This window comes from Dromaius novaehollandiae, chromosome 5 (genome assembly GCF_036370855.1).
Source record: "Dromaius novaehollandiae isolate bDroNov1 chromosome 5, bDroNov1.hap1, whole genome shotgun sequence".
In the NCBI taxonomy this organism is placed as follows: Eukaryota; Metazoa; Chordata; class Aves; order Casuariiformes; family Dromaiidae; genus Dromaius; species Dromaius novaehollandiae.
In genome coordinates this window covers 31,585,567-31,613,035 of record NC_088102.1, presented here as the reverse complement: position 1 = coordinate 31,613,035, position 27,469 = coordinate 31,585,567, and the positions used below count along the sequence as shown (strand labels likewise).

The 27,469-nt window shown below is 38.4% G+C and overlaps 1 protein-coding gene across 2 annotated transcripts; it reads left to right on the top strand.

Annotated features, from left to right (window-relative positions):
• Positions 1-509: 509 nt before the first annotated feature.
• COCH (cochlin) lies at positions 510-27,469 on the top strand. 2 transcript variants are annotated; one of them, XM_026095100.2, is made up of 11 exons: positions 510-549; positions 630-674; positions 6,616-6,772; positions 14,464-14,597; positions 15,772-15,834; positions 18,893-18,937; positions 19,025-19,172; positions 19,899-20,002; positions 21,213-21,439; positions 22,981-23,497; positions 24,252-27,469. In XM_026095100.2, the coding sequence occupies exons 1-11, from the start codon at positions 525-527 to the stop codon at positions 24,425-24,427; spliced, it is 1,641 nt and encodes a 546-aa protein (XP_025950885.2). In that variant the 5' UTR covers positions 510-524; the 3' UTR covers positions 24,428-27,469. The 2 variants fall into 2 exon arrangements, with proteins under 2 accessions (XP_025950885.2, XP_064368469.1); XM_064512399.1 differs by lacking the exons at positions 510-549; positions 630-674 and adding an exon at positions 4,318-4,898.

Below are 27,469 nucleotides of genomic sequence, written 5' to 3'. Positions count from 1 at the left end.
GGCGGAGCAGGTTTCGCGCTCGTGCGCGGACAGGGTAGACGGGTCCAAGCCCCGTCGGCTGTCCGGAGTGACTTCGGAGCGGCTGCAACAAGCGGCTACGTTCACCCGGGGAATCAAAGCCCCCAGCCGCAGCCTGACCGGGCGGAGCAGCGGCTGGGAAGGCGCGGGCCGCAGCGCGCAGCGGGGGAGAGAGAGCAGCACCTGTCGGGCCAGGGCCGGTGGCGGGGCCGCCCGGCCGGGACTCCCTCCCTCCCCGCCCGCCCCGGCCACCCGTGCCTGCCCAGTGCTCATGCGCCCCGGGAGGAGTTTAAAGCGAGCGCGGCCGCCAGCGCCCGCTGCACAGCTCCGCGAGGTGCCCAGGGCAGCGGAGAGGCCAGCCCGCGGTAGGGCGGCCCGGGACACTGCTCCCTCCCACCCCCCGGCACGGGTGCCCCCTCCGGGGGGACAGGACGCCCGCACTCCGCGCCAGGGCCGGCTGACGGTTTCTCCCCCCCTTCCCCCAGGTGCGAGCGCGTCCCGCAGCCATGTCGCCCGTGCCGCTTCTCCTAGGTGGGTACCGCGGCGGCGGGTCTGGGCCGGCGGGGGGGCGCCCCGACCCGCCCCGACCAGCTCGCCCTGTCTGTTCGCAGGCGTCTTCCTGCTCTGCAGCCCCGTGCGCGGGAGCGACGGCTCGGGTGAGTGCGCAGCCCTCCTCCCTCCACCCGCCCGCACGTGCTTTGCCCTCGGACCGTGTCTGCCCGCGCGCGGCCGCCGGGGCCAGGGCAGTCCCTGCCCGCGGGGAGGTCACGGTGCCGCGGAGGCCATTCCACGACTGACGGCCGAGACCGACTCGGCGCCTCCCCGCCGTGCCAGCCCGCGCGGCCGCTGCAGAACAGCACCGGGCTGCGCTGCAAGTCCCTGGTCCCTGGCGGGCGCCCCTCGCTCCTCGCGGCGCGGCGCGCAGATGCCGCTCGCCGCCGCGGACCGGCTCCCCGGGGGAGCGGGCGAGCTGCGGGGCCGCCGCCCCCGCCAAGGGCCGCGCCGGGCACCCGGGAGAGGCGGCGCTCCCCTCGCGGGCGAGGGCCCCACCGGGTCGCGGTTCCGCGAGCAGCGCGGCAGCTGCGCCGCGGGCATCACCAGGCGAGGCGACGGGGGAAACGCGCGTGGCGCTGACGGCGACGCCACACTCGGTCCTCGGAGCGGACGGGCTCACGGATACGAACGGGGCACGGGGATGTAGCTGTGTTACCCCGGCACTGCCCTCGGGGGAAGGAGCAGGGCTTGGAGAAATGTGAAAAAACTGGGGGGAGGATGCAAAAGGCAGTGGAGGATATCTGGGAATGTTTCCAGACGGGGGGGGAATTTCCTCCAGGCAGAGACTGAAGATGGGCAATGGTAACAAACACCTCCTTCAAGGGGAATGCCGATTGCATCACAGCGTTTGTGCGTGTGTATATGTGTGTGTGCATTTGTGTGTGTGCGTGCTATAAAGGCATTCACAGGGTGCTTGCCCATTCGAGGATCTCCAGTGTATTTCTGACCATGGAATCAGTACAAACGTTTAAAATCTGCCCTGCCATCATTTTGCCCTGGAAGGCAAAAGAGAACTCAGCATGCCTAAAAGCGCATGAATTGGCAATTGCTACATGCCCCGTTGTACTGGATCTCTGATGCTGGAGAATGAGGTCTCCTGGAGCCAGAGTCAAACCAAAGGAACCGGAGCCATAGGAAACAGTTACAGAAGTAAGTCATCAAAGGGCTGCAAGCAGTTTGTCTGCCCCTTCCAGCAGAGCCTTTCACCAAGGGGGCAGGAACTCTCGGAAGGATGCGCTTCCAGGCGCTGGCCTGGCCTGAAGAGGGTGAGTGATCTCAAGCTTTTCTGACGATTGTTAAGGATTTCACAGTAACTATGAAGCAAGAGTTAATGCTCATTTTGTTTTAAAACACTCAGAAAATTCTTTTGTGCTCCTGTGATAATGGCTATATGTCACAGGAGTGCTATGACTTTAAAAAAAAAAAAAAAAAAAAGGGAGGGGGGGCAATGGAAAACCTACTCCAACCTCAGTTCCTTTCCTTTTTATTTTACGGGTGCACTACTGGAGAAGTATCAACAGTCCTGCAGGAAACAAGTGAAAAGTTTGCCATAATGCTTCCCCGCAGAACTGGAGAAGAAGCCACTGTAAACTGAAGGTATCTGGCACCAACTAAACTAACATTAAGGGAACATTGGCAAATGTGATTTTAGTTTACCTGGTTACCAAAAGTACCAGAATGTTTTTATGTAATACCTGAACAGATGCTTTATGAGATTGTGTCTTACCATTATTCTGAGCCCAAATTCAGTAGCATTTGCTTATTGCACTGTAAGCTTGCAGAAACTTTTATAAAAGCACTTTAATTCTGTTGTATGAAGTAATGAGAGAACATTAGTTTCCTTGCAAATCTAATGGCTTTAGGCTCATACGTGTGGTATGAAGTAGGTACCTAGGTACTCATATCCACCTTGTCCATATCAGGATATGTGTTTAACATTATATAACATTATATGAATAATACATAACCTGTGAACACATTTTCCAATAATATAAGCAGGTATGTTTAATAGTCTTTTCTGTTTGTTTTCTAATCTAGACAAGGCTGTGGGAGTAGTCACTGCACAAAATAAAACCCAGGCTTATTTGGAGGCACAAGATAGCAAGGACTCCAGATCTTCCTGTTTCATAAATAAATAATACTAAATACCTAAAGCAATAAGCAGCATAATAGGGACAGGAGTCATTAAGCTATTTTAAGAATCCCTGATTCTATAATAATGTACATGGGGATTTTTTTTCTACATACACAGAAAAAAAATTCTGCTTTCCCAAAGTAATAGATGGACATGTTAAGGTTAGAAGAGCTCAGATTTTAGCTATGGATTTTGTTTTGCTAGAGTCTTCTAAATTAGTGACTGTTTTCAAAAACTATGTGAAAGTTTTCGTATGTGGGAGTAAGAAACAGCTATTCAGTACAAAGCAGTATATGGGATGGGGCAACAAAAAGATGGAAACTGATGGAATAATTGAAAGCATGGCTACTAGGTGGATGTTTTAGGAGAAAACAGCCTTCATTATTTTTTTTTTCTTCTCTCTCTCTTTTTTTTTTAGGGTCAACACTGATGGAAGACATCCATCCTTACCTTTAAATACACCTTTAATCAGGAAGAAATACCATTTTTTTTCTTTGTACTTTGTTTTTACAATGTACATAGATGTGGTGTGCTTCTGTGAGGCATAGTGTGTCTCTTGAGTGCAAATATGGTCATTTTATTGCAATTTTGAAGGCCTAAGTTTACATTCATATGTACATTGGTCTCCAGTGTCTGGCAGAGTTCAGAATGGACAGGAGTCTAGGACTAAGCCCTTTTCTTTACACTGCAAGCTCATCTCTCCTTCCTGCAAAATACATAGATTTAAACTTTTCATGGAATAGATTAGAGTATTGGGTCACATAAGTATTCAGAGAAATATCTCAACTGCTACTATATTCCTAAATTACAGTCACAAAACACTTGGTTACTTTATATATGGCTTTTTGGCTGGTTCTGCTATGATAAAGTATGTTGAGTATATTAGCAAAACCTACTGTTTTCTTCAATTTTAACAGTATCACATATGAAATCTGGGAGAATGATTAGTGTGTAAGTTGGCAAAGAACTATTTTACGCAATCCAATATTAAGAGTGGATTAATATACTTTCCTGTTCATATTGGACTGCTCATAGATTTGGATATGTGATGATAGATCTCTAATCCCCTAAATATGCTCTGCTTGAGATACAATACTGTGGAGTATATACTGATACATTAGCCAACCTCTGCCAGCTCTCATTTTAATATTCTGAAAAAGTAATACTCTGAGTACATATAGAAAAAGGGTTCTTGCATTAACTATCAGGGAAGAACAAAATGCACTGCAAGGTTGGTACCAAAGCTCTTAATTTTGGTGCCCAGTACTACAAATTGTTGCTTTTTAATTAGCAGCATAATGTACTTGAAAGTGTGTTACAAGGTCCCCACCCTGCTGATCCAACTGAGGTATGAGCTGTTAAAGCCCCCAGCTACAGCTCCTTATTTCATACAGTAACACCTTACTTTCTCCCCCCCAATCTTCAGTGGTCTAGATCATGACAGTCTTTAGGCAGCCAAAACCCAGTGATAGGGCTACAGTGGATTTCTGTGCTTTCACAGCTGGGGAAAACACAACAAGATAGCCCCCACCTCCCCTCCCCACCCCATCTTCAGTGCTATTAAAATGTTAGTCTGACAAATGACTGTATTTAGTAAGTGCCTGGGAGTGAAAGGGAAGTAAGTTTTCCAAGCAGCATAAGAGGTATGTTAACAAGACATATCTAATTGTTGTCTTCATAGGCTGTCAGAGGATTCAATGAAGTTAAGTACATTAAAAATGACAGGTACTATAAACTTATTATGATGTCTTGCACTTGTTGGAGGCTAGAAAAATGTTCCAGGGTAAGTGGCACAAGCAGTACTGTGAGAACAAAGATTACCATTAATGCTCATTGCAATGATAAATAACACTTGGATTCTGCCAAAGGCTTCCATTCTTCCAGCTGTTGCTCATCTCTGATGGAATCACTAGCTGTCACTTGGTGGATGTTACCTCCTTACTGCCCAGTAATTAGCGAAAGCCTAGTAGAGCTTTCATGGAAGGATTGGGAGACTCTAAAGGCAAAGCAGGTCAACTTCTTTTAGCATAACACCAATAACGTAGCACTTTCAAGAGTGAAAATAATGATTTTTTTATCAAGTCTTTTTCTTCTGGGCATAAGCGTGGTGATTCTGCTTGTTTTTCAGACACTTGTTTTTTAAAGCAAATGTATGAGCTTTACAGAGAAGCTGATGTGAGCAGATAAGACTGTAAGTCATAAAAAGACTTCTTTATTTTTAGGATACTTGAGAATCAGATTAAATTGCTTTACAGTGGTTCTTGCTAGATGGAGAGCTTTTATTATTTTGAGAAGAGAAAATGAAAGTGTTTAACACTTTTTTCTTTCCTTAATCTGGGTTAATACATTTACATAACATCTTTGTGCCCACAAATAGCAACAAAGATTTTCAGAAAGATGTGATTAGGTAGTTTAACAATTTCAGTATAGCCTTAATGAGGATTGCATCTACTTAAAAATAAACATCTTCATTGTTAATTTCGGCAGCAAGAATGAGTTTTACTGTGCACCTAAATGCTCTGCTCTTCAGTTCTAATCCTAGTGAGATTAGCAGGAGACACAGGGTAGTGTGCTCTTTTGTCTGCCAATTAGGAAAATCACTCTTTCAAATAACAGCAGCGTATGTCAGGGTCAGTAAATACTCTAGGGAAAAAGAGAAAAGTTGAGAAGCCCATGAGGGACAGATCTCTAATCCCCTAAACATGCTCTGCTTGGGATACAATACTGTGGAGTATTTACTGATACATTAGCCAGCCTCTGCCAGCTCTTATTTTAATATTCTGAAGAAGCAATACTCTGAGTACATATAGAAAAAGGGTTCTTGCATCTTCTATTGCTTGGTGAGGGCAACATTTGCTCTTAGGAATTTCAAAATAAATATCCAGGTTGAATTTGTGATGCTGAATTTATGTTCATGTAAGCAAAAGCCTTAATATGCCATGCTGCCAGATTGGCTGGATAAACTATACTGTGTAGTAGTAGCATGATTGTAAATATCCAAGATAATGACCTCTAAGTTTGCAAAAAGCTTCAGTCTGCCAGACAAAATTGTATACTGGTGGTCTGCATATGTACATTGCATACATGTAAACACAGTAAAAGCTTAATGATGGTAACACAAGGTACAACTTTTAAAGAACGAAAGGCGGAGTATTATGTAAAAAATGTATGTGCCTAAACTGAATAAATAACTTCTGTTTCTCAATGGGTGAATTTGACAGTTGTTTTCACAATGGTAATGATGTAGTCTTCAGTGCAATGAATTGGTATGAATGTTCTAGGTATTACTAGTACTATTGGTGCAAGAAGACAGATACTCCCTTTTTTACAACAGCCTCAGTAGGATTTATTGCAGAGGCTAAGGGGAATGCTGCTGTCAACCTGCTTCACGAATTCCACTGCATGGAAGGTTCAAAGTCTCCTAAGTGTTTTGTAGATGTCCCGTTGCTGGAGATTACTTTCGGGACTTCTGAGTCATTTAACTTCTTTCTTGGAGTATGCTGCTCAGATCTGTGTTTCACCAGCCCTCTAAAGTCTTCCCCTTGCCTTTATGCCTCTCTAATAACCTTACGGCTGTTTTGAATTGCTGCTACCTTTTCCCCTGTGTTATTCCTTGGATTTTTATTTTAATGTTCTGTGCTACTTTGTCTTATTTCAATCATCTTTTTTTTCTTACTTTTTCCACTTTTTTTCTCACCATTTCTGTCCCATAAAATTAATGAAAAAGTGCATATTCTTCCTTGCCATAGCTGCACACTTTTAAGCTCCAAAGATATCCATTCAGATTTACTGGAGCATAAGACAAGGCACTGTACCTAACTTCAAATTCAAACATTGCTTTAAACTCGGAAACAGTGTATGGGTTTTAAAAGATTTTTCAAGTCACAAATTTTTCTTTTTTTCATCAGCTTCCACTGCTATCACATGCTTTACAAGAGGACTTGACCTTCGGAAGGAGACAGAAGATGTCCTTTGCCCAGCAAACTGTCCTCTCTGGCAATTTTATGTCTTTGGGGATGGTGTCTATGCCTCTCTTTCCAGTGTCTGCGGAGCGGCCATCCACAGGTATGTCAGATGATTGCTTATTAATGTGTTAAGCAAGCTTGCTACATTTTTAGATTTTAACCTTTCGACTCTATCATAAATAAAGACTTTCTGGACTTCTAAAGACATACTGACTCAATAGGAGTGCCATTAGAAGAATGGAGAACAATGGAGAAAGGAAAAGCTGGGTAACTCGCAAGTTATCTGAATTGTACTTAAGTATTCATGAAAATAGCATTCTTAAACTTGTGAAAGGGAAAAGTAGAAGACAAACTTTCAGTGTAAGATAAGTATAACTTGTGTATTATTCGTAGACACAGAAAGATACAATGTAAATATAACTAGAGAATAAAAGGGGATTCGCTTTCTTACTTTAACTTACATGACATTTTCCTGAAGTTGCTGAAATCTGTTTAAGCTCCTAGGCAAATGGATGCAACCAAGATTTAGGAGAATGTGGTCCATCAAGACCATGGCTCTTAAATCTTTTGCTTCAAGAAAGAAACATTTTTTGCCATCAAGACTTTTTTCCAAAGGTACTTAGACTAAAGTGTTTTGAAATATTGCAAAAGCTAAAATGTTAGTTTCTAAAGTTACCAACCCAATCTACTAGGCAGCAGTCTTAAATCTGTTGTGTTTACTGTCGCAAAAAAACTTCCACCAACAAAACCCAATAGGCTCTGTTCCCTTTACAGATGGGATTCTGTGCTTTCTGTGTTAGCTGCTGGAAAAACATCAACCCCTATGCAGTTATGCTGCAAGATCTGTTTTTTCTCTAGTGCAATACTGTTTTTTACTGCAGATCTCAGTAGAATCTTTCTGGGGAATACGAAAAACACTGAAAAATGTTCATGTGATCCAGGGTTTTAATACAATTTTTAGACAAGCACCAGAAGATTAACATTTTATAAAAGAAGGATGTATTAGAAATAGAAGAGACAAATTTCTCTTCAAGATTTGTCTACTCTTTCTCCAGGGTAAAAAAGCACAGGCATTTACACAGCATTTAGTTCTTCACTGAAGTCAGTACCCTATAAGCTTTATTATTATTATTATTATTATGCAACTCAGAAGCACAGGATTTACGCAGTATTGTTTTTTCCATATTAAGCATCAATCTAAATTATACTCCCTGTGAAATATGCACTCTGTTTGAAAGACTTTTATCTGAGGGTTCTAATGGCAATGAAGGGATTAAAATATATTTACCCTCCTTCTATTCCATGTCTTCCAGTAAGTATTTTAGTACAAGTTAACAATGTTTAAGTATTCAGAATATGATAAATTGTACTACAGTATTTTGAAAGAGCAATTTGACAAACTTATAGATGAAAGAATCTTCTACTCAGAAGAACCTTTTGTTTTTGAATAGTACCTCTAAGTTAGGAGCTACGAATCCTGTTAGCCTTTCACATTGAGAACAGAACTTACTACATGAGAGTTTCGTTGGTTTTGTTGGAATTATCTGTGGCCATAAATACTGGTCCTAGTAACAAAGGCTTGCTGGGGGCTGGCTGTTTAGGGAAAAAGTTCTGTGCTAACTTCAGTGCAGGCTAGAAAACCCAACCAAATAACAGACAGAATACTTGCTTCTAGCTCTGTGTTACAATGGCTAAACTCCAAGTTTGGGTCCAAGTAACTCCAAGAACCTATTGCTAATAGGTGATCATGGTAATCTGATGCCATCATAACAAAACTAGGTGTATGTTCTGACAATTTCAGAAGTTTCTTCCAAATAAATGAAACAACAACATCTGGTTTAAAGCTAGCTAGGTATGTCTAACATTACATTGTACAGTTACTGCAACGTAGCTACATACCTAAAGTACTGTTAAAGATCAGGCCTGTGACACTAAAATGACTTATATACCAATATACCGTATATAAAGCAGACTCATACAATTACTTTATCTGTTTGCAGAAGCATGACTCAGGAGCAGTTCATGGGGGTGGAGGGGGTTGTTTTCGGTTTTTGTTTTTGTGTTTGTTTTGTTTTGTGTTTTTTTTTTTTTTTTTAATAATGAAAAATGGTTGTGTGAGCCTAGGTTTGTTCCCCGCCCCCAGTTTCTGTGTGTTGGATCCAAACTGAGGCTTGATTCCTTTTATATATACACCACATAATGCTCATGTGTTCTATTACTGCAATGGAACTATTAATGCTGGAAAAAATGTACAGTGCAGGTAAAGATTTTAGAAGAATTGAACTATGAATAATTCTGTATATTACAGATGAGTAAGATTTTCTGCTTGTTTTAGTTTTTTATATTTTGCTTTTCTTCTCCTTATGTTATGACTAATTACTCTCAGGATACAGAATATTTATTTAATATTGTTCTTTTTCTGAGCAATAGAAGTTTTACTTGTTATGGGGAAGAATGAGGAACCTCCTACCAGGCTGACACTACGTAGGCATAAGGAAGCAAGTTAAATCTACCATTGACTGATTAATTGAATTAATAATCAGAAGACCAAATTAAGGACTAAGTTCTCAGCTTGTGTAGCTCTGACCTAGTGCCAATTCCACTAAATGGAGACCTAACCTGATTTGGTAATATCTAGATGCTAAATAGACATGTACAATTTTTTATAATCTTTGTAACTATTCACAGGCTGGAAACATACCTAATTAAACATCAGGTTCCCAGAATCAAGTATAACAGAAGTATATCATGGTGTTACCAAGTTGGCCACAATAGTCCTTGGGCCACAAGCTAACCACAAAGAAGACTGACCACCCCGAGCCGTTCCAGTGTTTGCTAGAAAAAGACTGGCAAAGAGGTCATTTGGCCAGAAGGACCGGACTTCTGGGCAACGTTACATTTACTGGGAAACTTTGGTACATTGTCTGCTTCTGCTGCTGAGCCTTTTTTCTTGCCAAAAGCAACAGGAGTGCAGCAGAGAGAGCAGAACCTAGGGGGGCAAGGGGATGCTGGCTTGAAACCCAGAATAGCTCCGTATCAGTAACTGAAGGCAGGCAGCAGTAGGAGACTGCAGTTTAGAGAAGGGGAGGCCATTTCTTGCAGCGATGGAGAAAGGGGGAGGATATGGAAGGAGTTTTATGTAGCTGCTGATAGTGGGAAGAGAAGAGGGGAATTCAGATACTTCAGCTGTCCTGTCTGATCCTAGCCTCCTGAGAACAACGTTTGATCAAAGGATCCGATTAGAAATGCCAGGTGTTATCACAGCAAGCACTCCACACTCTCCCATGGTAACAGGGACTTCAGGTTAAAAGTCCATTCTTGGATAGGATGGCAGACAGTGACCTTTGTGCTCTTTACCCTCTGCAGAAATGCAGATTGCCGACCCACAGACATATATGATAAACATTATTATTAGCATGAAGGCATATGTTATTCTCCGAGGATATGTTTGCTTCTGAACTACAAGACTAAATCTGTTCAATATGTACTTCTTTTAACAGTCCAGTTGCAGCCCTGCTGCTCTTCGACTTTCCTTAGACTGGAACATTTAGTCTATGTTCAAAGCCATTTCCTTTCATTCCCCCATCCCTTGTTGCATAGTAACATTATCTTTGTCCATTTCATGGACAATGTTTTGTAATTTTTAGATAATTTTATGTAGCTGATCATTACATTACACTTACAGAGCTAAGATCATTTTAGAGAAGAGGCACTCAACTTCATCTCAAACTTGTTTTAAAAAGTCAGTAGCTTATAGACATGCTGAGGAGAGCGCTCTCTCCATTTGAAAAATCTAGCATGAATTTTGCAAATTCCAAAGAACAACTGAAAATTTACCCAGAGCAAAAACATTTTCATAAAGGTGAAAATCTTATATTTTCCCTTTCTTTTAACAATAGACAGTATTTCAGCTTTTTACTGCTGTGTCAAAGACTGCTGACTGCAATTACATGTATAAAGGTCATCTCCCATAACTGGAAGAGTCCCTCTACATCAGATCTGATGTGCAGACTCCCTTGAAAAAGGCATCCAAGGGTCAGCAAAATCATGCCAGCCCGGCATCTCTTTCTCTGACAGAGCAGACAAACAAGTTCTTGCACTTTACTTTGAAGAGGTGGGTAAGGTTCTAAAACTTTTGGTCCCATCTGCTCTTTGACCTCCATTTAATTTTTTAAGTAGGTTTTGGATGGAATTCTTATTTCATATAAGAACGTCCTATATCTTCTGCTGCCTTTTGGCCAGTATTCTTCCTCCCATGAGCTATTGCGCAGTGAGGTACTGGATTATTTCCTCATGTGTCTCCTTTTCTGTTTAATTTGTGTGTATTTTGGAATGAAAAATATAGCGCAAGTATAAATGATGATTATTAACAGTGAAGCTAGGCAAGAGAATGGAGTGACAACTTCTATACAACGTTGCTTTCTGGCAGCTCTGACAGTAGCAAGAAACATAGTGACTAAGGAAGTGAAAGCTGTATCTGGAAAATCTACAGTTACAGTATAATCAAAACAGCCAGGCATGCAAGTCATTGGCACGTGAACAAAATACAGCAGTGAAAATAAAACCAGATTTTAGTGACACAAATTATATTCTGAGGAAATGCATAGGCACCTTTTCATTGCTCAAATACTACTGCAGATCTACACAGGGCGAACTTCATTTCTAAAGTGCATCTTAAATGGCCATGAAAAGTTACTTACCAAAGTCATTCAGAATATAAAGGTAGACTGACAATATGGCTTACTCCACATACAGCATATAGCAGCATGCACTCTGACTAAACTAGCTAGAAAAAACACCTCAGGTAAAACTGAGGTGTTAAAAGATGGCTTATAACACACTTGTTAATTTACCTACAGAACAAAATGGCAAGGAAAGAGGCATGATTTTCAAAAAGATATATAGTTCATATCATACTTGCATCTAATATTAGACCCCCCCATTCACACACATTAAAAATAGCAAGGAGAGTTGATTATGTGGAAATAGTGCATCTTTAGAACACCATCTAGAGCTTTATGATTTATGATGAAATACAGAATCAATAGATGTCTTCAAAATATAGATAGGACCAAATAAATCTTCCACTCTGGTTTCAGAGGAAACAATTCCCAAATCCAGCAGAGAATTACTTCTAGGTTCTTCCAGAACGATCTAATGGCAATCAAAATGAAAAGACAAATAGGCATACTGGAACAATACAGAGAAAACTGTTCATGCTGTGAACAAGATAGGCTGAAATCATTGCTTCCAGGAAAACTCGTTAGGTTGAGCTATCAGTACAAAATGTGGTCTTGTTGGGCTTAATCCAGCCAGTGCTTAAAGTTCCAAGTTCAAAACAAAGGAAATGGGAAGAAATACTGAGCTCTTTTTGGGAGCTGCACTTGGACATAGATAAGTTATGCTGATGCAAACCCAAAGTAACTTCACTAAAATTGCCAGTATAAATTTAAACTAGAAATGGCTCCAATTAATGATTAAAAAAAAAAAAAAAAAGCTTATTTGGATTCCTGCTGCTTTATATTCTTTCCTGCACATCTTTCCTTATCCCTAAAGACTGAGACATTAGTAAAGGCTTGAACGTTAAGGAGAACAAGGTAATGGAGAAGAAAATCATGTTCTAACTAGACTGAAATGTTCTAAGTTCACTGATTTATTTCCCCAAAGATATCTCTGCCTTACTGAATTTTCCTGTCAGTTTAAATCAACCAATTACAGGCTTCAGTCTTTTTTTTTCTCTCTCACTTTTTAAAGAACTGTGTAGTGCTGTTTGTATTTGCCAACTTTATAATGTGACTTTAAACTCCAGCATTCAGAGTAACTTTACTAAACATCACCTCTCTGTATAATGTATACAGTAGTCCTAGATGAGAAAATGTATGTATATTTTGAAACTATCATAATTTTCCATGGTACAGGAATTAAATATATATAACCACAGTTCTATTTAGAGATGCAAACCATGTCCATGAATGAGGAGTATACTGTAAAAGCAGTCCAAAAGGACATTTATTTAGAACCTGTTTTTGCCACAAATGCCTGGAACTAATATTACCATAAACATATGCAGTTTTTTCTAACCTCTGATCTTGATTATTCTTCTTTTGCAATGCTTTACATCAGATTAGGCTGGGACCTCTTTTCAAGCAGGAAGCCAAACAGATAAGACAAATAAACACAAAGGCACATTGTTGTGTTTCAGTAGTCTTGAAACAGCTGTTTGTCTCCAACAGTACTGTACCTGCCCAAGTACCACAAAGCATTAAGCTTTTACCCCCATCTTAGGGAAGCTTACCATCAAATTTTGGCCCCTCGAAAATAATATAATCATTCTCTCTTTATATGCTAGTGAAATATATAAAAAGCAGTTTTGATAACACTTCAGGTATCCAAATGCAAACATCCACAACAATCTTTCTCCTGCAAAAGGAAACAAATAAGTCCTTTCTTTGTTGCTGCCTACACCCAAAAGTAGCTTTTAACCCTGAAGTTTCCTAAATACATAAATCTGTCCTGTCGGATATTCACACAATCATGTAAGTCCTGATAGTGCTGAGAGACGCATCACAAAAGCATCAATAAGACTTTCAAACATTTGTTTGATGTGATGGGACAAATCTGATAGGCAATCTCAAAACCTGATCAATTGTGAAATGAAACACAATGAGGGGGAAAATTATAGTGGCCTTCCCTAAGAATTAGACTACTATCTCTAACAACTTGTATGGCATGTGAATTTTCTAGGTTCAAATCTATTCAGTTCTTGGAAACATCCTGCACAGATTTTGCTAGAAGGTGGTGTGGGCTTTTTCGTGGTTGTTTTTTTCCCCTCTACACTTTTAAACTGATTGTTCTAGTAAGGCATTAAGGAGTACGGCAGTAGTCTGATAATAGTAAATTTAACTTCGTATTATTATTTTTTTTAATCAGTAAGCTTTTTGATATTTGTTCCAATATTAAGGACTCATTGTGGTATGCTTAAACGAATTAAGATACCTGAGATATGTTAGCGATTACTTAAGTATTCTATATCCTTACGCTGCAATTTGTTGTGTTACTCTACATCTCTATTAACAATAACTGCACACTTGAATAGTATCTATTGTTGAGATACCACTTCCAAGTCTAGACTGAATGCAAGCAGGAATCTTATATGGACTGAGTTAATAATTTGCATTCTATTTCATTCTTTTCTGATTTTTACATTTAACCTTTACTATAGATGAGTAAGACAAATGGGATCCTTTAGGCTGTGTTCTTATATTTCTCAGTAATCTGATGGATGCTATCAATAATGCCTACCATTTTTGACCTCATTCTGTGTGGTGCCATAACACAATGTCCTATATACACATTAGTACTATAAGCAACAATGTTTTCCCTCAGTTTTCTTAGATATGGTCATTTCATAGTTGAACACAGCAAATTTTGTTTTAGTTGCAAATATCCACGAGTCACAATGAACTCAAATATTTACGTTCTCCTATAGCTCTCTCCTTTAGCAATATATATCAGTCCTTGACACATTGCTCTTCTGTTTCTGTCTGAACAATGTTAGAATTTTAAAACTGCCTGATAAATTTTTTTCTAAGTCCATGTGGTGCTCAGCAGAACAGAATCTCTAACAATTTTTTCAGTGACTTATGGCTTGTTTCAGTCTTGACACAACCGCTTGCCTGTAGAGCATCTTTTTCAGGAGGCTGGAGTGTCCCACATACTAAGAATGGTAAAAATGTTTTGTATTTCCTTGTGATTAAAATGTCTACTTTATAATAACTTTTCTTCTCTCAGAGGGGTGATCACCAGTGCAGGAGGAGCTGTAACAGTACAGACTCTCCCAGGACAGGAGAACTACCCTGCTGTAAATGCCAATGGGATCCAGTCTCAGATGCTCGGTAGATGGGCTTCATCTTTCTCAGTGACTCGTAGGTGGATCACATTTATTATTTTGCAAACTCTATTTGAAACATTAATACAACTCAAGGAAACTTCTTTTGTATGCACAAACAACTGTGATTTTTCACAGTAACAAAAGTTTTCACTTTTAACTTCTTATTTTATCCTCATTTTCCCACAATTTCCTTAAAATACTATTTCAGCTAGACTAGTCAATCTGTAATTGAAGCTGACACATGAAAATGGATCACAGCTATTCAGAATATAATCACATGAAAACAAGCAGTTGGCAATGTAGTTCCATGACAATTTAAGACGATCTAAGTTGGTGCTTCATCACTGTAGTTGCAGTCCTGTCCTCCCACCACTTCCAGCCATACAATTTTAGCCCTTCTCTTCCACCAGCTGCATAGTCCCACACCTGCCTTTTTGCAGGCGGTAGCACTTGTCAGGCCATATGGAGAGCTTGTTCAGGGCACTATGCAAACAGAAAACTAACCCTCCAAAAATAGGAGTAATGTCACCTTAGATTTAATGTAGTCATTAAACCACAATGTGATACAATATTTTTTCCAGAAGTTTTTGTCCACGTAGTTGAGATACAGTATCTGATTGCAAATAATGTGTTACTCCCTGCCGCTTGAGGTAACTTTAGTCACCTCATAAAAATATACAGTGAAGCCTACTGGTTATATTCTGTTTTGGTTTAAAAAACATTAAACTAAGTCCATGTGACTTCTGGTCTATTCTTTCAGAGTTTGCGAAATGAAACTCTAATACATTCATGTTTACATAACTCAAATTCAGCCTATTATCTCTATTAAAGTTAATAGCTAAGAACTTGAAACTACAGGTACTTTCAGTGAAGGTGCAAGTGACCTCCATTTCTCCCAGATCAAGCCCTGAATTTATTTGCTAGAAATAATGTCTGCTACAGCTCAAAAACTCTTACCAATTAGATACACTGTAATTACTCATCAGCTGTTATTTTTTCAAAATTAGAAGCACAAAGCAGAAGCTTATTACACAAAAAGAAGCGCTGCAGTACTGGGTCTCTCCAAAGATGTTTAGGCCGGTGCCCACCTCCAAGAGTAGCTAGTAGAGGATGATGAAGAAAGTATTGGAAATAGTGTTCTTCAAGCACTTGTAATTTCATATAATACACTGAAATGCAGTAAATTTGTCCTTTCAATATTTTAACAGGTACCGAGAACATAGCACTTGAAGCAGTTGGACGATCAATATCAACAGCACGTCCCTCTACAGGTATGAGACCTTTGCAACCAAGGGTATTAACAGCAGAAGCCTCATGTGATAAGATGCGGTACAGTGCATGAATTCCTGACTAAAATGCCATATTTCATAGGCTTTGTTTACTTTTAAAGGAGAAAACACACATAACATCTGTTTTTCCAGTATACCTTTCATCAGCGATAAGAGGAATAACTTGTAATATGGGAGACTGATTCTGATTTAAGTGGTCTTCATGTAAATCAAGAAAAATTTGAATGAATTTAGAATAGTTATACAGGTAACATAAAAAGGAAAGAGTTTGTGAGCTCATGGGATTCATTACTATTAAGTGACAAAGAAGATAGATAATGCATTCCTTCTTACAGAAATAAGCTAGTGTCAGGATAACATTGTGACACATGGTGATAAAAGTAAAGATGATCTCACTGCTATTCAAATAACAATTGACAGGCTTTAAAAATATTTTTTTCCTTTCCTAGTCCTGCCTGTTAAAAGACCATGTTATCAGTTTTCATTGTGAGTTTAATGCTACCAACATTGTACACAGTTGTGCTTGTATACATAAAGAATAATGATGAATACAAAATAAACAACTGCACTTTGCCACCACATTTTTCACCCGCATTCACGTGTTCTCAATTACTGCACTTGGAAAAATGATAAAAATGACACCCACCATTATAGGTAAAATAGTTCGTAAAAAAAATACTCTGGCAGTATGCTTTAAAAAACAATGTGATGCAATAGATGACAGATGCGTGCTGCTGGTGACATCAAGATATACATGGCAGGAAGGGATTTCAAAACTTCCCATCTCTGCTGTGAGACAGGACTGAATGTTCCTAGAAGTTCTTTGCAGTTTTATTTAGATTATTAAAAATCTACACAGCCACTAAAATCTTCCTGTTCAATCCTTTCCAGTTCTAACTAGTCTTAATTGCAAAAATATTCCTGTCAACTAATCTCCATCTTTGTTGCTGGAAATTAAGCCAATTACTTCTTCTCATCCAATTACTGACACAGCCAACAGGTCACTGTCCTCTTTAAAGCAACATAAAACATAGTTGCATTCCCTTTTGCTTTCTTTGTTCTAGGCTAAACAAATCTTACACTCTCAACTTTTCCTTTTAAGGTATGTTTCTAAATGCCTCAGCATTGCGCTTTCTCTAGACTCTTACATTTGCCTGCTTCATTTACGTGTAGTACTGTAAAAAGAACAGACTAGCTGAGACCTCAGCATGCTCAGCAGCGTGCAATGATTGTCCCCTAGATCTGACAGAGGATGTCAAAACATTCTAGGAAGACATTTGTCTTTTTCAGCATCACATTGCTGGTTGTATTGTTTGCTGTCCTCTGTTATCTATTGCTGCCCTAGCAGCCTGGCTATTCTAAATTTTGTACCTCTGTGTTCGAGTCTTTTTTTTCTTTCTTAAGAGTAGTACTGGAGTTTATCCTTGCAGAATTATATCTTGGTGGGTTTTTTGAGTCACCATTCAGTTATCACAATAATTTTGAATTTTAATTCTGTCTGCTCAAATGATAGCAACCTCATTCCACCTCTACCATCTGGAAATAAAAGTCTCTTCTCTGTTCCGTCTTCTAATTCATTAAAGAAATATTAAATAGTATTGTGCTTTCTTGTCAGAAAGTAAAATTAAATTAGTTTAGGACAATTGTTTTTGACAAACCCATGTGGTTATTCCTTAACAATTTATAAATACGAAGATGATCAGTTAACAGCATGTTAATTTTAGGAATTATTATTAAATAGACTAGGCTGTAATTTTCTGATTTCTTTCTGCTCCTTTTTAACATGAAAAAGTGCTTGCATTTCTCCAGTCCTGCACAACCTCCTCCAGCTTCTTGAACAAAGCAGCCAATGAATAATAATGCATTATGGTAAAGGATGAAAACATGTTCTAAGTTAAGCACTTGATCTATAGTGGGTTTTTTTTTCTTTTACTAAAGCAGCATGGCTAGATAGAAAATGTGACCGTTGCTGTCACTGAAAATCCTTGGTGAGCTTGTAGCTTGTGCTCATGGTAGTGTTAGTGCACTTCTTAAATAACTATTTTGATGAAAATGAAACCATAGAAAAAAAATGAAGTTACTTCTTTACCAAACTGAGTTTCTAGGTATCCTGAACCATTTCATCATTCCTATGCTAAATCCCATCTCTTCACCCATTTCCTTTCATTCCAGTTCTTGGTTGTTCTGTATTTTAGCACAATTACCACTCTGATCACATGGCACAAACAGGCATGCCTTTGAATGGTGTATTTCTTATTCACTGTGGGTGATATGTACTGTTTACAAAGGGTCACACAGTAACTAAAGTTCCACACTTAAAGGGGATGAGAAGAAGAACAAGAACATGGCATGCATCCTTATTACACTGCCTCATTATCCACGTTATCAGGCTGAGTGCTGTGAACTCTGAGCTACTGAATGAAAATTAGTCATCTTTGTTAAAGGTAGTATTGAAAGAGTAAACATCTTGCATCTGAAAGCCACGTGATAGCTAAGTGCTGTCAGGACTTCAGTAGCAGAAATTTAGTTGCCATGTGAATTTCTCCACAGAAAATGCTGCCAGTAAAAGACTGATGATGATACATGCCAAAAGGCTATATCAGTTCTTATGAAGGCCAGTGATAAATAAATATTGGACTTAAATCCTGTTTGTGAGTAAAACCTTTGATTTACAGTTTAAGTCCCAATTTCCTTCTAAAACATTAAAACTGTACACTGTCCTAACAGAGAAATGGTAGGACTTGGGATGGTGAGCTACAGAAATCCACCTAGCTTTCTGTCCAAGTTTCGGTAATCAGCTAGGCAGGTGTAGAAAGGCAGGTAAAACTGTTCTGTTTGAAAAAGAATATCCTCTAAGGGGCAAAGCAGTAGTAGTGCAAGCTTAATTATTAACTGATTGAAGGGCGCTGTCGCTGCATGCCAGTTCTTAATCAGGATATATTGTAATGTAGCTCTTAGAATCTCAGCTCTTTACAGTTCACTTCATCTGGCTGTTCATCTTTTTGTTCTTAAATGATCCATGCTGTTTCCTTCATTGAAGGCAAAAGACCCAAGAAGCCCCTTGAGAAAAAGGTTGGAAACAAAGGTAGGAATCCACAGATTTAACTTCTGCAAAGCAAAATCCTAACATTTATTTGGTGTTAAGTATTCTAATTACTTTGGATATTCACAGATTGTAAAGCTGATATTGCATTTCTCATTGATGGAAGCTACAATATCGGTCAGCGTAGATTTAATTTGCAGAAAAACTTTGTTGGAAAAGTAGCTGTGATGTTGGGAATTGGAACGGAAGGGCCTCATGTGGGAGTCGTACAAGCCAGGTAATAGTAGATCTACATGAAATATAACTGAGTGATTAATAAGAGAAAGCAATTAATAGAACAGTCTATTCTGCAGAACAAGGTTTGAGCAATGGAATAGGAGTTGTAACTGAAACATATAACTAAAAATCAGTCATGAGGTTCTTAATGCTTGTGCAAAAAAACCTCTTTATTTTAATTGGTCTCTTACTGTAAATAAAGAGTGAAACCTGGAAACTCAGTTTAGCAAAAATGTTTCATTTCTTAAATGGAGTCAATAGATAGTGGAGCTGGTAGATAGTAAACTTCTTAAATTAAATAACTCACACTCTTCTAATTTCACAGGAATCTTTTAAAACTACAAGATATTTATCATACAAATAATAGAAAACCTGCCAAATTTATTTTTCAATTACACAAATGCATTTAGTTTGAAATCTGGCATGTTCAAAATTTATTTCTAGATAGATATTCAACCTAATACTTGTTATATTGTTGTTTAATAAGCTTAAGAAGCAGCCTCTTCCTCATTTATCTGGCTAGGTAAATAATTTTTCTTGCACAGGATTCTGAGAATTGTTAAGGTAGGAGCATACTTCTATTTTAGTAATTAAGAAAGTATGTAGTCCACTTTTCCTAGCAAAGCTCATACCACTATGGCATTAGCAAGCTAAAATATAGTTTGAATCACTTTGTTGTTGGTCATATAAACCCTGTTTTCCTTTTTAATGTTTTATTTTGCCACAGTGAGCATCCAAAAATTGAATTCTATCTGAAAAACTTTACTGCTGCAAAAGATGTTTTGTTTGCCATAAAGGAATTAGGGTTCAGAGGAGGCAATTCTAATACAGGTGAGTTCATACTTCCATCAAAATAGAAATTACTTCATTTCATATGTAAAATATATATATATACACACACACATATGTGTGTATACATATATACAAACACTGAAGTATATACGCTTCAGTTCTGTAAGAACAAAAGTGTTTTAAATGACAAGCTCATCTTAGTCAGTTCAATATTTTTCATTAGAACATCGATACATCTTATGCTTGGTTTTCGGAGGTTGCTTATTATACAATAATTAAAGCATAAGTGTGAGCATCATTTCCTGTGTTTCAATAGTAATAGAATTTTTCACTGGTAAGTGTGTGATTTCTTGAGAGAAATTCATATCTAACAGGCTTCGCATTTCTTTCTTGTTGACTGGCTAATTAAAAAGTTAGAATAGTCTGGGAATAAATAGTAAGTGGCTGTGAAGAAATGTCTGACAAATGAAGAGACTGAGCATTCCAAATACGTTTTATATCACAAGATAAGTATCTTCTCAACTTTATTCCTTCCAGTTCACTTCAGTGCTTCCTACACTAGGTCTATGGGGGGAAAAAATCCAATGATTTTTCCTCAGCTTTATCCGTTTTCCAAGTTACAGGTTGCTTAAACTTCATTATTACCCTGATTTCCTAGGACACTATTTCACTGTTAAATCCTAACAACATAACTGTCCATGCAGTTGCTTCCTTGTTACATTTCCATTTCTGAGAGCAGAATTTGGCAAGTCACCTAAACAACATTTGAAGACTTTGTTTTTATAACAATCTAATTTTTCCTCCAGTTAAAGGACAAGGATTATGGGACAAGAATAGCTTTTGGTTTATTATCTTCAGGAAATTAAAAGTGTTTGAATGTTGTTGTTCTGGGGTCCTCCCCTGCCCCTATCAGGTTATCTTGGAAGCATCAGTTCAAAATTAAGTAAAATAAAAATGCTTTTATTTATAATACTGTTAGTATTATAATCTAGGAAAGCTCTGTTTGTTTATGGCAAACTGAAATAACATATCCTACAGTCATTACTCCTTTTACCAGATGTTCTTGCCTGCGGTTGGTGTTCAAGTTCTACAGCGCTTCAGTTCAGTTACTAGCAGAAAGAACCAATCGTTTAGTCTTTCATATTGCAAACAAGGCTAAAATCCAGGACAACTTCATTGGAATGGTAGGGAATTGGTACTGAAATGTAATCACATTATTTCTTCGTATTCTTTTTTGGTTTAAAATTAGGGAAAGCTTTGAAGCACACAGCTCAAAAATTCTTCTCTTTGGAAAATGGAGCACGTAAAGGAATTCCCAAGATCATCGTAGTGTTCTTAGATGGCTGGCCCTCCGATGATATAGAAGAAGCTGGTATAGTGGCCAGAGAATTTGGGGTCAATGTATTCATTGTCTCTGTAGCAAAACCCACAACTGAGGAGCTGGGAATGGTGCAAGACATTGCTTTTGTTGACAAAGTAAGAGAGAATATCATTATTCACTTTCCAATCATGGGTATGATTCTAGAGAATTTAATTCATCCTAAAGTCTTAATGAACTAATTGTTACATATGTGTGTGTGCATATATAGAGATAAATAGATATAGATAGATAGATAAAATCTCCAAAAAGACCAAAAAGTTATTCTTACCTTTAAGTGATTTAAAAGATTATCACTGGGAAGCCTAAAATATTGGGCCTGCAAATTTTAAGTAAGTTTATCACTTTCATCTTATTAAATTATATGCTACCACTGTAGGTTTTTTCTTTTTTTTCTCTCTGCTAATTGGCTGACACCAAGGTTACCTGAAAGGGCTATCACTGTCCTCACAGTTCAGAGCCTTGGCCAAGTTAAAGCCCTTTGGCTTTAATTACATGATGATTCTCAGAATAGGAAACCCCCTATATTAGGTATGGTTGAGTGTGTCAAAGCAATCAACTGCAGGTATGTGATCTCCAATTCTGAAATGGCAGACAGGGAGACATATGTTTCAGTACCTACTCTGTGGAAGATGGTTTATTTACTTTTACTACAGAGACCTGAAAGAGAGAAAAATACATCCTAGTATAGCATGATGACAGGCAAGGCATTCATCTTGGCCGAAGAGTTATGGATCTTGCTCTATACAAGTCAGAGTAGGAATCTGAACACAGGTTTTCTACTCCCACAAGAGTTTTTAAGCGTTAGGTCATTACTTACTCTCCAGTGAGAAAATTTCTCATTTTTCATGGGGAGGGTTTAGAAAGTTCATAGCTCAGAGCACGAATAGAAAAATTGCTGCAGCTCTGTTGCTTCAAGACACAAGATGGCTTGCTTCTGATCCCAGGGTTATTACAGGCAGGTCCAACTCTTTTAGGTACTTCTAGGCGCAGAAAGACATCACCTTAGGTGACTGAGGCCTGCCCTCCCCTTCTGCATTTTGATCTTAACCAGATTAGATCTCACCTTGGAAGCTGATTTTTAAGAATCCCCCCTCTCAGTTACCTAGCATTCTATGAGCATCCTATGGAAGACAGGGGAAGAGGAAATTGCACTTTGGATGACCTGGAGCTAGACTTCAACCCAACTATATGTGTATGTTTATGGCACATTATAGATTTTAAAAAAAACCCTGCTTGCTAAGTGAAAATGTAAAGTATAGAAGCCTAATTTTCAGTGAATAAAGAAAAATACAGAACTTGCAATCCTTTGGAAAGTCAGCAGCCATGACTTAGGTCATTTTCAAAAAAATGTAATTAACAATTTCCAGTTCTTACACTTTTTAAGAATAACATGAAAGTCCTTGAAAGTTCAGGGGTGGGGAGGGTTGACTCCATTATTGGATAAGATAAACTGATACAGCTTCCACTGACTTCAACTGGAGATGTTTGTACTCTTTTTCTAAAGGAAAAAAAAACCCACGCACGATCAGGCTACAATTCTTATCTACCTTTGACAGAAAATCACATAGATGTCTCATTAATTATGCATACAGCAGCTGTGTCAGCATTTACCTTTTCACTTTTTATTTTTAAATAGGCTGTCTGTCGAAATAATGGCTTCTTCTCTTACCAAATGCCCACCTGGTTTGGTACTACCAAATACGTAAAACCTCTTGTCCAAAAACTGTGTTCACATGAGCAAATGCTGTGTAGCAAGACATGCTACAACTCCGTCAACATAGGTTTTTTGATAGATGGTTCTAGCAGCGTTGGAGACAGCAACTTCCGCCTCGTGCTTGAATTCATCAGTAATGTTGCAAAAGCTTTTGAGATCTCTGATATTGGTTCCAAGATTGCAACCGTGCAGTTCACATATGATCAACGTACTGAGTTCGGCTTCACCGACTACACCACAAAAGAAAAGGTTCTCTCTGCTATCCAAAACATTCGTTACATGAGTGGTGGCACTGCTACCGGTGATGCCATTTCTTTCACAACAAGAAATGTATTTGGGCCAATGAAAGATGGACCCAACAAGAATTTCCTTGTTGTTTTGACTGATGGTCAGTCTTACGATGATGTCAGAGGGCCTGCTGCTGCTGCACAAAAAGCAGGTAAATGACCTATCTTTAAAGCTAGTGGGAAGTTGATTTACCCTATTTCTGCTGTGTTGTAAATATCAAGATTTTAAACAAATACAGCCCCAGTAAGTTAAGTATTACAGCTGGTTTAGATTCAGAAAAACATGAGGTGTGAGGAACTCTTTTCCATTAGGATGAAAAAATCAGTGATGTGGAACCAGGTATAAGTAGCTTCACTCATGGTAGCTTAGATAAAAATGTATGCCCAGTCTTATTTTCCTGTACAGGGGAGAAATTAGCAGATTAAAAAGAAAAAGTTAAAGTCATGTAGTGAAGATCCAACTAGTGATGCCATTCAGTATCGTCTCACTCTTGCTCCCCATCACCTAGGAAAGAAATAAGCAGTTTTGACTGAAAAACCTCTTGGTCTGCTGACACTTGAAAGCACTGAACATACAAATGATCGAGATTTATTTTCTAAATTATTCTACAACTAAGGCGGTGTTGCTTGTGTTTCAAGTCCAACTACGTGACTATTAGACTCATGTATCACTATAAAAAATACTAAGATGCTAGCCCTTAAGATACTGCCTTACTGATACCATGAAAATTCTTCCAATTCCTGATATTTAGTGGCAAAATCTAATTATCTTTGATAGACTACAGGTATTTAAACACCCTTTTTTGGCCTGAATTAATTCAGGAATGCAATCTAAGCAGCTCTTTTTCTTGTATCCATAGACAAAATGGTCTTATGTATTGTTCTTACTATACTATTACATTGTAGGAATTACAATCTTCTCTGTTGGTGTTGCCTGGGCACCTGTGGATGATTTGAAAGACATGGCTTCTGAACCAAGAGAATCTCATACTTTCTTCACTAGGGAGTTTACAGGATTGGAGCAGATGGTTCCTGATATTATCAGAGGCATCTGTAAAGATTTTTTGGACTCTAAACAATAATGCAAAAAGCTGCTGTTGGATATTACTTCTTTGAAACTAAAATCAGGAAACTGAGATGGTCCCTCTAAAGTACAAATGTTTTATTCTTATAATATTCCATCCTAATATAAGGGATAAGTTACGACGGGCTACGTTCTGTTTCTGTGGTCAATCAAAGATTCTTGTGAGCTCATTAGAAGTTGTATTTGACATGGGAATGCAGAATTTGGCCAACAACTATTATTTTCAATACCTGTATAGTATCTTTCTTACACTTAAGGCTATTAGATATCAACTGTATGTATATAAAGAAAACATAACAGAGCTCTGAAACTTGCGCTGTCAGTTACTAGATGTCTTTTCATGCGTTAAAATTAATATAATTTTAAATACACAGCACTAACTTCTATGAGCCTTCTGTAGCTTAAGATTCTGTATCTTTTCCAGGAGTTCTCTTGATAGTGTGAATATAAAACTAGCCATGGGATAACAGCCAAGATTTTTTTAGTGCTTCAGTTGTGCAACATCCACTGCTGCCAAGCAGTCTATTAAGAAGATGGATGACAGATTGTAGCTAGACGGTCTGTTTTTACCAGTTGAGATTTTGCTATTTTGAATGGTACTGCCAATCTGGTAGGCAGACTTTACATTAAAAGACTATCTCACTTCTACCCATTTCTACCAATCAGTGCTCTTGGGTACTTTTGGCACAGACTTTCAATGGTATTTAAGCACTGTAGTTTCTTTTGAGGATCTGGGTTCTAACATATTAAGTGTTACTACTGCCTACTACACCAATGAAGTCAGTAGCGATATTCCTACTGCATCTGATAATATGGATTTTTCCTCTCTACTGCCTTGATTTTACAAAGTTGTTACTGGCTAAACAAAGTTCAAGACAGGGATCTTTGGCAAAGAGATTAAATTAGACTGTGTACTGGAAACTGAAAGCATTTAAATTGAAATCCAAAATTATCTTAAGCCTTGAAACTTAACTGGTTTATATCAGATTACTTAGATGGCTAGAAGACAAAAAAGTAGTCAGAGACATAGGTGGAAACTGTTAATTCACAGCATAACAATTTTCTAATGCTAGTAAAAACTTTTTTTAAAATGTGTGAAGTTTTCTGAGGATGGCAAAAATAGTTTTCTGCAAAAATGACTTTAAATTGATTACATACCTGGTAATGTGCTGATATGCTGTTTGTATGTGGTTTAAGTGATACAATAATTCACTGAGTTCTTCCTGATGCCTGGAGAGAACAATGGACTTTAAGTATTTTTTAGATAATTCTTTTTTTGCAAGTAAAGTATGCAGTAGCAAACAAAAGCAGCACTTTCCCGTTCAGCTATCAATTGAGGGTTCCCTTTTGTTGTTTTTTTTTTGTGCTATTGAATGTAAAATTCTTAGTAGTTGTGAATGGTACAGAAGGGATCGTATTTATCAAGCTTTTGTAGTGTATTTTTTTTAATAACTTATGACTGGCTATATATTACACTAAACATGAATGGCAAGGATGCCTTGTATTTTTCTATTGATTGCTAACCTTAATTTTGTTATGTGTTTATAGCTATTGCTGTATAAATTCATATGCAATATCAACTTTGTGCAAAAATTTAATTAATTTAGCTAAAACTTATTACAGAAGTATACACATTGCAAGAAAACTGGGATTGCAGCTATCTATTTTAATATGCTGTAATGTACAAGTCTATGATGAAGCTCATGTAGCAGAGCTTGAATAAGTCAGGTTTATGTAATGTGTGCTTTACAGTTTGTATTAGTTTTAATCTCTAAATTGCAAACAAAAAAAAAAAGGAAAGAAAGAAATCCCAACTCAAAACTCAAAAACTCCAACTCCAGAAGAGTTATGTAATAACCAGCCAAAAAAAATATTTGCATCAAAAGCAAACAACTGTACTTCTTTACAACTTAACATAGCAATTTTGGGGGGAGGTGAGAGTGGGGGGAGTGGCACACATGAAGCAGAATAGTTTCATCAAAACAATAGTTTCTCCTACAACTGTTCTTAATTACTGCTATTTGCATTTCATATTGCTGTTGTCACATAAGTCCTCTCTTCTACTATGTCCCCATGCAATGCAGATATTGTATTCATTTTCATCTCTATTCTGAAGAGAGCTGACAACATTTTAAGCCTAGATTTTAGGCCGTCTTTTTAGTGGGACAACTCACTATCTTTACTAAGCTCTATCAAAGTCACTGCTTTTTAAATGCAGTGTTCTAGTTTTTCAGCACTTTCCTTCATTTCATTAGGCTCAAGGGTATCTTAGCTTCAGAAAGCATTGAAGCCACAAAAATCCCAGAAAATTTCTCTGTTGCACTCAAGTGCCACAGAAGGCCTGAGCACATTGTTAAAGATTCGAGTTGATCTTCTTTGATAAAGTGTCTGGAACTGGAGACTTAGGTCCTCAGCCCAGTAGAATCAATCCAAGGACTTACTGACTGGCTTTGGTTTGGACCTTGGACAGTAAATACCTAGTTTTTCTGAGAAGTGGAAGTAGAAAATGGTTGAACAGCTTGCAATCAACTGCCATTCAAATATAGACATGAAGCATATGGAAGCTTCCACTGAACAGTTTGTAATTTAACTGTGAATAATTTTCCAGTTATATATATCTATCAACTGGAGCATGCATTCTTTTTTTCTCTTTGGCTTCAATAGGAATTTTGCCTCTGGCTTCAGCTGAAGGAACAATAGGTCCTGAAAATCTGCAGTCCAAAGGCTTAATTGCTTGTTTGAAGAAAACTGCCCACTATAAGTTTAATCTCATTAGGATCAAAATTTTCTTTCAAACAATCAAGTTTGGTTAGTGAAGTATTCTTGATCATGAACCAATTTCTTTGCCTGAAGGGTATTTATTAAGTAATGGTTTTTATTACTCTAAAATTTATTTACATTTACCTGTGTCTAAATACAAATGAATGCTGTGTCTTTACTGTTCTTCTTTACATCCCAGAACTGGAGTAGTCTGCAAATCCTAGCAGGGTCAGCCGAACTCTAGCCATCCCATCATAATAAACTCTGACACATCAAGGGA

What these genes read in the sequence shown, in the direction of transcription:
- COCH (XM_026095100.2), top strand. Translation starts at nt 525, where the DNA reads ATGTCGCCCGTGCCGCTTCTCCTAG. An exon ending in GCGCGGGAGCGACGGCTCGG is followed by an intron (nt 675 to 6,615) that starts GTGAGTGCGCAG and finishes TTTTTTCATCAG; the next exon opens with CTTCCACTGCTATCACATGC. An exon ending in GTGGGAGTCGTACAAGCCAG is followed by an intron (nt 19,173 to 19,898) that starts GTAATAGTAGAT and finishes ATTTTGCCACAG; the next exon opens with TGAGCATCCAAAAATTGAAT.